The following is an 11,516-nucleotide window of genomic DNA, read 5'->3' on the forward strand; positions in this document are numbered from 1 at the left end:
ATAAATTCAAGATGTGCAGAGTGGTTATTTTTCTTTCTGAAGTGTATTTATGCAGTTTTTCATAAGCCTTTCCATCAGAATTCACTCCCAGAACTCTTATTAAACAACTGTGTTGTTTTATGAGTTGTTTGTTTTCATAATTTTTGACGTGTATTTAATATCTTCAATCAACTCTATGCTACAGGTTTCTTTTGTGCAGTGTTATCCGGGATAATAGTAGACAACAAGGCTATCAGGGAAAATAGTAGACAACAAAGTCGTTGTAGTATAGTGGTAAGTATTCCCGCCTGTCACCCGGGTGACCCGGGTTCGATCCCCGGCAACGGTGTCTTTTTTTTTTGTTTAGCTTTTGTCCCTTTTATGACTAGTTCAGAAACTCTGCAACTGCCAAAACGTTTTGCAGGCCTTGGGACTGCTAGGGTAATGGCGTTGGCGTAGATGTTGGTGATGCTGCTGGCATTGGTTATGATGTTGCCGTTGTTGTTGCTTAGTGATGGCATTACTATTCTGCTAGCCTCTCACCATATCTGACACTGATGAAATGAATTTACAAACCCCAACGCTTCCATTTCTGCCCTCGAATAACTTCGCTGACTTGCATCCAATTTCTTTTGATAAAATGCATTTCTAGCTTAAACAAACATACCCAACACATTTTTCTTCAAGTTTGTTTCTGTAATTCTCTCCTGGAACATTTCTCAGCTTGTTGCCTTATGTTTTCAGAGAAAATTCCAAACCTTTTTTACCCACAGCAACGAAGCCCACCATTTCGTTCCTCCCACAGCCATTTCCATTAAAAATGCCAGTACTTCCGATTTCCGCCGCCATTCCCTTACTATTACTACCTTAAACTGAGGATCCTCCTCATTTCCCCCAATTAATCTCATCAAAACCAATCATCTCTTGAAAAGTAGTTTTCTTCTTGTCAAAAAAAAATGATCCCAATTTCTGATTTCAGCAAGATTCTGAGATTGAGAAATTGATTTAATCTGAACAAAATCATCACTAGTAATTACATTTTTCACTTGAAAGATCTGCTCCTGCTTAACTTCTATTCCACTAGTACTACTATATGAATTAATCATCTTTAACTACAGCATTATCATATGGAGACATGGAGGAGGGCAAAGAATGAACTTGACATACTTGTTTCAAATGACGACCCTAATTAACGACAGTTTTACGTCGTAATATACATAATTAAAATAATAACGACTCTTCCAAAGGGTCGTTAGGGAATTGATTATGTATATGACGACTCTAAACCGTCGTACATTTCCGCCATTAACGATGAAGATACGACTCTTTTTAGAGACTAACGACTGTTTTTAACGACACCTCTAAAACATTAACGACTGTTTACGGTCGTCATATACATAAATAAAACAATAACGACTCTTCCAAAGGGTCGTCAGGGAATTGATATGTTTATGACGACTCAAAACTGTCGTACATTTCTGCCATTAATGAATCTTCGACAGTTTAGAGTCGTCACTGAAACAGTCGAAAAATTAACGACTGTTTAGGTTCGTCACTGAAAATTTTCAATACCATGACGACTTTTCATACAGATCTGGGCAAAAAAAAATTGCAGACGAAAAATCTGGAAAAAAAAAAAAGAAAGAATTAAACTCTAATTAAATCAGTTTATCACTAATTATTTAGGGACATTTTAGCCATTTAAAAAATATTTTTTAAGGGGTGATCCAAATTAGGATTGGGTGACTTTTTTTGTCATCTAGTGCAAGACCCCCAATTAAAATGTTTGGCCCCCAATTAAGCTAGGAAAAAAAAGCTCTTTTTTCTCTAGTTGGAAAGTCAGATTTTACGGTGGCTCGTGTTATAACAGACCGACTTATCGTGCCGGTATGAGTATGACCTCTTGGGTCCTAGACTCGTCCCTCGGGAGTTGGGTCCTAGACTCGTCCCTCGGGAGTTGGGTCCTAGATTCGTCCTTTCGACTTCCATGCTTGTTTCAACATTCTTAGGGTGCTCAACAAATACGATCCCTATATCGCCCTAGGAATTCCACCACCTGCCAAGATCTGACGCCGCCTATGTAGTAGTTGTTTTAATCTGATGTATTTCTTTTATTCTCATGTATGGTGTGGTTGTTCAACGCAGTATGTTTTTATTTATGAAATTGATGGTGCAATGTTTAATCGAAGAAAAATTTAAATTACTTGATATTGATGGTTTTAGATAATCGTAATAACACAGAATAAACAACAAATTAAATAACATAATACCATAGTGAATCGATTTGTCCTACAACTTCAATCAGCCCACTCCACCAAAGAACACCTAGGACATTCCCAGAAATGCCTTCCATATGTGTCTTCTTCAGAAGAAGTCCGCAAATGCATAAAAGTCCTGTAACCGGGCATTGAGCATGAGCTAATTCTCTGTGGACAATGTTTGTATTCATGATCTCCATATCCACAATGCTTGCAGTGTAATAACTCCTTCTTCAATTTCGCTTTAAGTTTGAAGTTTTTGCAGAGTGTTGCAATCTTTTCTTCTTCTTGTTTTTTAATCTTCATAACATTATCTAGCATATGTGGTTCCTCTGGACAATTGGGATCTTGACATTGCAAATACCTGAGCTTTTCCGGTTGTGATTCAATCACCATTCTGATGCGTGAACAACCTTCCCACGGACACTTTGAATACATCAAAGGACATTGCATAAGACTGTGGTTATCCATGAAACATAATGGGCATACCTCTTTTGCTTCGACACATAATATTTGCTTCGCTTTGCCTTTAAAAAACATGGTGGATGATGAGAAAGAAATTGGTTGGTTTGGTTTAGAATAAAACCTAGTGATGTATTTATAATAGAAAATAGGCGTTGGTAATTCAAGCGGGCACTCAAAGGAAAGTCGCGGGCGATTTTACTACAAACGCCAACGTCTAAATTTCCATTTCCAACGACAAACTTTTCTTTCTCGACCTATAAATTTCATTCCTCCCATTTCCAAAATCACATCTTCTTCTTCTTCTTCTTTTTTTCGTACATCTCTCCTCCTTTGCAGAAATGTCTGTTAGAAATCGTGGTCCCAAGTTTACTCAAGAAGAGGATATAACTCTATGCAAAGCATATTTCTTTCGTAGGGTAATCCCTGGTGTTATTATTTCTCATGGCAGTTCTTTTTGGGAGAATGTTTTTTCAATGTTCGTCTCATTGACGGGAAACCCAGGAAACCGAGATGCTCGTCGATTGCGTGCTCGGTTTCATTCTACTAGGCTTGCAGTCCAGCCATTTATTGCTCTGGTAATAGAAATTGATCGAGAAAAGTTCAGCGGTGTAACTGAAGATGAAGTGATCCAAACAGCTCATGATAATTGGGAGGAAGCTCACGGTAAGCCTTTTCGTTACGAAGCGTGTTTCAGAGTTCTAAAAGATGGTCCATCTCGAATGTCGCTGCCGGAATTTACAATGGAAGAAGATGTTGCTCTTGTTCGATGTTGGTTACATCGTATGGTGAGACCAATGAACAATGACAATTTCTGGGAAAGAGTATTTGGAAATTTTGTAGCATTGCGGAACGAAGCCATAAGAAACAGTAAGAGCCTAGAACTAAGAATTGCATTCATCACTAATGAAGTCAAATATTATACGGAAGTATTGTGGATGGTTCATCGTAGCAGTTCTGGATTATCCAACGAAGAATTAGAAACCATCACTCAGGCCAAGTTTACCGAAAAAAGCGGGAGAGAGTTTAGGCATTTTTTGAATGCTATGAACTTTACAGAGAGAATGTCGCTGGATTTGATGTAGTTTGATGTTTTTGTTGTGGTTTTTTAAAATGTAGTTTGATGTTATTTGCAAGTTTAATAAATTGTAATAAATTTCACTTAATCTGAAGTGGAAATCTATTTTAAAATATAAATATTTTCATTCATTGATATTACTGCCAATTCTTTTACAAGATATAAACTTAGACAATAATAAAAACTTCAATGAAAATCAAGTACAAGTTTTGGCCTCCTGTTTATCTTCATTTTACGTATTTTCCACTCAACGCGCTCTTTGACAGTTTCACCTTTGTTTTTGAATTGTTTATTATTAAGTTTCAAAACCGGAGCTCTTCTTTGCCTTTTAGCGGAACATTTTCTTGGAGCAACTTATAAAACTTGCACTTCCCTCTTACAGTTTTCAATCTTTTTAAAACCCCCACATATCTTAAAAACAACAGCTTCAAGTTTTGCATCGCAAAAAAGTGTGATCGCCTTTTCAGTCATTTTTAGAAGAGAAAATCCAAGTGAATTTTGGTGTGAGTGAATTGTTTGAAGATTGTGGTAATTTATAGAGGTAAAAAGTGAAATTCGAATTTTAAAAAATCTGGCGTTCGTGGAAAAAACGCTGGCGCTTTATCTTCGGACGCCGCGTTGGTTCTTCCGTCGCCAGCGTTTGTCCTCCCGACGCCTGCGTTGGATCTACTGACGCCAGCGTTTTAACTTGGCTCGCGCGCCTATTAGTCTAACGCCCAGTACTTTACTATAATGAAAAATCTAGTTTGGCCATCCACCTGACTGAATAAAAGAATTCTAGTTTGGCCATCACCTGGCTGAACAAAAGAATTTGTTTGGAGAAATTAGCATTATGGGCTGGTAATGATGTTTCAATTCCTTCATTGGGTGCTTTGTTTGGACAAAGATTAGCTTCTTGGTTTGAAGCTATGGGTACTCCTGTTGATTCTTCCCTGTTTCTATGCCATTGCCAAAGGTATCATCTTTTCATGTTGGTTTTCTGCTTTTGGTTTACTTAAGGTCGATGGACATCATTTGTTTGATAAAATGACTGTGTCAAATTTTTAGTTCAATTTTATGCGTTTTCTAATTTGTTGTTATACAGATGTGAATCGATTCTTCAACCCGGTTCTAACTGTATTGTTAGAATTGAAAGAAATGGAACGAAGAAGAAGAAACAGCGCAAAAATGCAAGTGTTCCATCGCAAAACATGGTTGTTTATACATGCAACTTTTGTTCACATAGAAACCTAAAAAGAGGGACCTGGAAGAATCATATGAAAGAGTTATTACTTGCAAAACTGAAACACATTTTATGTGAAGAGAAGCAATTAAATTTGGTAAAAACTAAAGCGGACGAAGGTAAGGTAGATATGAATGTGGAGGCAATAGTTTGTACAGAAAATGTGGCAGGATTTAAAGATGTCGTTGATCGGATACGTTCAAGGTCTGGAAAAGCTATTGAGAGCAATAAAGAGTTAAGCAAGACTGCACAAGAGCTAGTACCCATTGTAGAATCAGAAACAAAGGTCACTGAGATGGATTACGAAGTTTATAAAGATGTCCCCAGTGAAAAAAGCCCGGCAACTCCATTGAATAGAGTGCCGATGCTTTTGCTAGATGCAAAGCGGAGAAATAGAAACAGGTCTAACAATAGGTCTTATAATAATCAGGCTGCAAATGAAAGTAACCCTACAACCACGGATGCAAAAATAGTTTCAGGAAGTTCGACTAAAAGAAGAAGGAAATCATGGTCTAGTTTGAAGGAGTTAGCTGAAGCTAATGAGCAGAAGAATGACGTTGTTAATCTAATAATCCCGTTTCGTCTATGAAAAGGTATCTATGGTCATATGAAAGCGGATTTTATTAACGCTCAAGTGAAGGTTTTTGCTTAAAAGTTTTAGTTCGGAGAGGAGAAATGTAGACACATGAGAAGTCAAATCGGTTTCTCTCAGATGTCGTTCTTGTGTGTGCAGTTTCAGCTCACTCTAATATAAACAGTCGTCAAAAGACTCAGCAGATGCTACCACATCTTGTGTGTGCAGCCCATCATCTTCTGTTTCCATCAGTGGTGGATCATCAAGCACATAGTCAAAAGACTCAGCTGATGCTACCGCAGACTCCTTCAATTCTGGTTCATTAACAATAAATGTCTGCGAGTTATCTCCCTTATGGAGCTGCTCCAAGACAACATCAACATTTTCAACAGATCTCACTTCAATATAACTAGAAGCTCTAAGTCAGTCTCTGTCAGATATCGCTCTTGTGTAGCCAGTGTCAATTCACCCAGCCCATCTTTTTCTTCCGTCGCAGTAGCTCATCAAGCATATAGTTAAAGGACTCGGCAAATGCTACTGGAGATACCTTCAGTAGTGGTTCATCAACAATAGAAGTCTCCGCGTCATCTCCCTCTTTGAGTTGTTTCAAAACAGCATCAAAAGACTTTGCTTCACGAATTTGGGACTCTGAACTGCTCTCTATCAGCTTTGTTTCTTCCACGGGTAGCGCAAAGACCGCTTGATTTTGGTTATCTGGGTGTTGTTCTAAGAGTTCAAATTTGGAGAAATTTTGAGTTTTTCTGAAGTGGGTTTTGTCAACAGAGGTCAATTTTTGTCCCTTTCAAGGTTGGCTTGTTTGAAATTTGTTTTTTATTTTTTCTGGAGAAGGATTAATATTGGATATCTAGGCGTTGCTGTAAGCATTTAAATTCGAGAGAATTTTTGATTCCTTAGAGTAAAATATTGATTTAGTAAGTGGGTTCGGGGTTGGAACAGATGAGAAGTGAAAAAGATGTGGAGAAGAGTGTAGGACCTTTGTTTCCAAGACTACATGTATATGTTACAGAGAAAGGAGGACCAAGGGCAACACCAAGGAACAAGATGGCTTTATATGAACATCTTAGTATTCCCTCTCAACAGTTGAATTCTGGGTTATGTTCTGTATTGCTTTTACCACCTAGTAATACAGTTTCTTCTGCCTCAGTGTCCATGAGCCAGGTTAGTTCCTTACCTGACTTATATGGGTATTTCATTGTTTCTTAAGAGAAGATTTATTAGTTGTGTTCAACATTGCTCTGATTTACTAGACCCGAGAGGGTTATATGCTGATTTTGACTGCAATCTGCAAATCCCGATAACGAAGTTTATGTGGTTTCTGAGTTTGAATATTAGACAACTACATCTCTACAGGTATTTTTATAAATATGGGTGCTGTTGTTGTGCAGTTTATTTTTGGAACATGGGTTTGAATGGTATGGCCTTATATGTTCAGGATTTGAGTCATTAAAGCAGTACAGTTTGTATAACTGCTACTTCAAATTTAGAGTAAATATTTATCCTCTTTTTGGTGTTACTTAGAGTTTAGTCAAGTCTGTATCCACTATTCTCAAATATGTTTTGGGAGAAATAATTGCTTTCTATTTATCTTTTGTATCTTTAAGTTAAATTTGTTCAAGGCCAGTGAAGTCACATTTCATTTTCCTCATTTGGTACAAATCAAAATATGGTTATTATCCGTCACTATTTGCAAGCTGGAATTTTTTTTAGGCTATTATATGGAGAAGATGATGTTTCCTTGAATTTAATAAACGGTCAAATTCTATACGCCATTTTCTTTTGTTTTCATTAATTGCTGTTTTTAATTTTGTTTATAGGGTGGTGGGCGTGAAAGGACTGTGTTTTCCCCCTATTACATCCCTCCTCCTGCACCTCATCACTTCAGCAAGGAGATTCACACTCGCTCAGGACACGTGGTTCAGGACACATGCTACTTCCCCAACTCAAAGAACACTTACCCGAAGAGGGCTAGAGATGAGGATGACTTTATGGTTCCAAATTGGTGTAGCCCGAAATAATTCTGGTACCACCGAACATCAGCATAATGTGGAACAGGAAATGCGTGTTCCCTTTAACGTAGTTAACAATATGGGACGGGTTATACCTGGTAATTGTGTTTCTTCATCCCAACTTCCTAGTGCTGGGGATAAACATCTGAAACGACCAAATATTACGGATTTGAGGCCAAGTCAAAATTCTAGAAACCAGGATGAAGAGAATCTGGCAGAATCTATCACCAGTTGGGATTTCATGGAGAAGAGTACATCCCATGCATCAGTTGGAGAAAAGATCTCACATCCCAGGAAGTATGTGTATGTATCAGACTCTAGGCATCAAAAATAGTTCAGGTAACGATTTAGGAAGATCAGAGAATCTGAGGATGTCAATGCACAACTACATCAAGGGCGTTCCGACGATGGTGGGGAAGAGGTTCATGTTCCAAGGATAAGAAGTGAACCATGATCCAGGGCCTGTCTTGGGAAAAGTCACAAAAACTCCACTAAATGTTGTGAAGACAAAATGCACATTATATCACCAGGAGAGATGCGGACAGAAATGATGATGTCTCCGAGTCTTCTATTCTAAATTCTGTATCGAGTTTGGACATATCTCCTGATGATGTTGTTGGTGTAATAGGGCAGAAACACTTGTGGAAAGCAAGAAAAGCGATTGCCAAGTAAGTTGGTTTGTCTTTATATACACATAAGAATTTCTGGTTGTCAGTGTCGTAAATAAGGATATCCTTCCAAGTTAGCTCACAGCAGGGAGTGTACATATAAAAAAATGTTTAATAACCCTCAAAATGTCGTAGACATGATACCCTTAAGTATGACATAACTTTGTAAATATGAATCTCCAGGGTATGTATATTAGATACTGTATTTCTGCATTTAATCTGAATTTTGGTTTTGGTTAAAACAATCATTATTTGTGAGCATTGTGGCTAGCTAGTTTTGCACGCATTTAGTTGTGCTTTTGGACTTATTAGCTGATACAGCATACATGAAGCCATACTTCTTCGCATAAAAAAATTAAAGCAAGAAAGATAAATATTTGTTTTATTACTTAATGTGAGTGATTAGCAAAAAATTATGCTCTTCTTTAAGGATGGTTCCTGTGAACTCCGAGTAGCTATTGCTGTACCTTTTGGTGGGTACTGGTATGTCTTTAGATACCATTTATTCAGTTAGCTCTTTGTTGGCTTACTGGGAATGAATTGCCACTTAGTTCATGTACCTTCCCATCTCTTCTTAGAAGAAGAAATCTGGCTTTGGTTCAAAGAGTTAGGACCCAGACATGCTGCGGAAAGAAGGGATTTAAGTATTTACTTATGGAAATTCTATAATGCATTTGATTTTGTTACCAGGGTAATGTTAGCAAGATTTTCCTACAATGTCTTAATCTAGGAAAATCCTTTGTGTGGATTTAGGTCACTGATATTTGAACGAGGGGAAAATTTGAAGAATGAAGGTGGGTTATGTTTGCATACGCTTTTGCAATCCTCGGAAGTAGGAGCATTTTTTTGTTTCTTTGTTTGGATCTTTATAATTCAATGCTTGTCATATATTTGCCTAGTTTGGCATCTACTTGATTTTTTTTTCTATGTCATATATTTGGTCTATTTAGGCATCTACTTGATTTTTTTTCTATTTTGTTGTTATACAGATGTGAATCAATTTCTCAACCCGGTAAAGGGATATTACCAGAAGAAAGAGAATTACCATGAGAAGTCAAATCGGTTTCTTTCAGATGTCGTTCTTGTGTGTACGGTGTCAACTCAGCCAGCCCGTCATCTTTTGTTTCCATCAGTAGTGGATCTACAAGCATGTGGTTAAAAGACTCGGCAGATTCTACCGCAGATTCTTTCAATTCTGGTTCGTCAACTATAAATGTCTCCGAGTTATCTCCCTCGTGGAGCAGCTCCAAGACGGAATCAACATTTCAACAGATCTTGCTTCAATAACTAGAAGCTCCAAGTCAGTCTCTGTCAAATGTCTCTCGTATGTATGCAGTTCACCCAGCGGATCTTCTGCTTCCGTCAGCAGCTGCTCATCAAGCACATGGTTGAAAGACTCGGCAGATGCTCCTGTAGATTCCCTCAGTACAAGTTCATCAACAATATATGTATCCGCGTCATCTCCCTCATGGAGTTGCTCCAGAACCGCATCAAAATCTTCAAAAGACTTTGCTTCAAGAATTGGGGACTCCAAAGACAGTTTGCTCATTTTCTGTTCCTGTCAAGATTTACTCATGGACTCATATTCAGGTTGCTTTAAAGAATGAGCAGGTTCAAGTTTAGCTTCTTCCCTGGGTGATTCATCAAGGACTTCAGGAAGGATAAATTTTTTTGGCTTCTCCCTCATGAAGTTGCTTAAAGGCAGAATCAATATCTTCAAACCCTACATGATCATCCTTTGTTCCCTCTGTTTCATCGTGTTGCTTACATTGACATGAGGAGTTCACATAAATTCAAGATGTGCAGAGTGGTTATTTTTCTTTTCTTTCTGAAGTGTATTTATGCAGTTTTTCATAAGCCTTTCCATCAGAATTCATTCCCGGAACTCTTGATTAAACAAACAACTGTATTGTTTTACGTGTTCTTTATTTTCACAATTTTTGATGCGTATTTCATCAATCAACTCTACGCTACAGTTTTCTTCTGTGCCGCATACGAAGGTGTTATCCGGGATATGTGATTACTGTTCGCCGGAGCAGTATTCTCTCTTTTAGACAAGAAGTTTGTCGGGGAAAATAATAGACAACAAAGTCGTTGTAGTATAGTGGTAAGTATTCCTGCCTGTCACGCGGGTGACCCGGGTTCGATCCCCGGCAACGGCGTCTTTTTTTTTTGTTTAGCTTTTGTCCCTTTTATGACTAGTTCAGAAACTCTGCAACTGCCAAAACGTTTTGCAGGCCTTGTACTCTAGTCGTATACTGTCAACTGTCTGCCATTCAAACTCGCACCTTTTTCTGCTGAAGTATCAGCACTAAAGTTAATTTATAACGTTGTCTGAACTGAAGCTGCACTAGTGACCTGCATATAAATTCATCTCCACCAGAAAATCCAAGGCAACTTATTATTCCAAAAAACCTTGTACGACAGCTTATGAGGTCAATTTGAAGTAAAACTCTATTCCTGTTCCTGTGATTTGCAATTGCCCATTCCAAAGATCTTATACACGCCATAATCTCAGCAACGTAATTTGTAGCAACAACAATTCCTCCGGCTTCAGCTATCACAAAATCACCATTATGACATCTGTCAATAAACCCATACCCAGCCATACCAGGATTACCCATCACAGTGCAAAAACAACATATTTATCTCAGGCAACCTGCACTGACATTCAACAGCTTTAAGCATCTTCACCTTTCTACAAGCAATGTTAAACTGCTTAAGAATGCTGAAGTCATATACTATAGTCATGAGTCAGCTGAATTATAATCTTCTTTATTTTCCCCAAATCAGGACTAATCCCTTCAAACAAAATTATGTTCCTCAAAAACCAAATTTCTGCAGTAGTATGAAAAAACCTCTCAAGTCGGAACCAATCCCATACGAGCCGACTGAAATCACAATGGCAAAGTAAATGTATCATGGATAAGTATAGCAACTTATTCATGTTTTCATCATTAGCACAAGCACCTCTTGTAATCATATAGATATTACAAGCTGTAGAAGGATGCACACAAGCATTCCAAATCTTTTTATACCAATGCAAGATGGGTTGTCTCGTTCTTATCCTATTCACAGCATAAGCCACAGAAAAGACTCCAAATTGATAACCTCTCCATATAATATGCTCATTATCACCAGAATTCAAACAAATTTAGTTCACCTATCAAAACGAGTTTTCAACTATTTATACATAATGTTTGGCCAATCAACTTCAAAGAACACACAAAATAAAGTTTGTTTCATTT

General features: G+C 37.8%; 2 protein-coding genes and 2 non-coding genes across 4 annotated transcripts; all 4 read left to right on the forward strand.

Moving 5' to 3' along the window:
• Window positions 1-256: 256 nt before the first annotated feature.
• On the forward strand, window positions 257-328 carry TRNAD-GUC. The gene has a single exon. It is a non-coding gene; the product is annotated as a tRNA-Asp (tRNA).
• A 4,252-nt stretch (window positions 329-4,580) lies between these two features.
• Window positions 4,581-5,780, forward strand: LOC113354058. The gene is made up of 2 exons (XM_026597504.1): window positions 4,581-4,732; window positions 4,862-5,780. The coding sequence occupies exons 1-2, from the start codon at window positions 4,686-4,688 to the stop codon at window positions 5,586-5,588; spliced, it is 774 nt and encodes a 257-aa protein (XP_026453289.1). The 5' UTR covers window positions 4,581-4,685; the 3' UTR covers window positions 5,589-5,780.
• A 606-nt stretch (window positions 5,781-6,386) lies between these two features.
• On the forward strand, window positions 6,387-9,327 carry LOC113354059 (protein HEADING DATE 3B-like). The gene is made up of 3 exons (XM_026597505.1): window positions 6,387-6,752; window positions 7,409-8,268; window positions 9,258-9,327. Exons 1-2 carry the CDS (start codon window positions 6,531-6,533, stop codon window positions 7,607-7,609), a joined length of 423 nt encoding a protein of 140 aa, XP_026453290.1. The 5' UTR covers window positions 6,387-6,530; the 3' UTR covers window positions 7,610-8,268; window positions 9,258-9,327.
• Window positions 9,328-10,358: 1,031 nt separating this feature from the next.
• Window positions 10,359-10,430, forward strand: TRNAD-GUC. The gene has a single exon. It is a non-coding gene; the product is annotated as a tRNA-Asp (tRNA).
• The last annotated feature ends 1,086 nt before the right edge of the window (window positions 10,431-11,516 follow it).

The sequence above is a fragment of the Papaver somniferum genome, chromosome 2 (genome assembly GCF_003573695.1).
Source record: "Papaver somniferum cultivar HN1 chromosome 2, ASM357369v1, whole genome shotgun sequence".
Taxonomy (NCBI): Eukaryota; Viridiplantae; Streptophyta; class Magnoliopsida; order Ranunculales; family Papaveraceae; genus Papaver; species Papaver somniferum.

Bases quoted from the DNA above. Each gene is read 5' to 3' on its own strand.
- LOC113354058 (XM_026597504.1), top strand. From the start codon at position 4,686: ATGGGTACTCCTGTTGATTCTTCCCTGTTTCTATGCCATTGCCAAAG. The intron at 4,733-4,861 runs GTATCATCTTTT...GTTGTTATACAG, and splicing joins TTTCTATGCCATTGCCAAAG to ATGTGAATCGATTCTTCAAC.
- LOC113354059 (XM_026597505.1), top strand. From the start codon at position 6,531: ATGAGAAGTGAAAAAGATGTGGAGAAGAGTGTAGGACCTTTGTTTCCA. The intron at 6,753-7,408 runs GTTAGTTCCTTA...TTTTGTTTATAG, and splicing joins CCTCAGTGTCCATGAGCCAG to GGTGGTGGGCGTGAAAGGAC.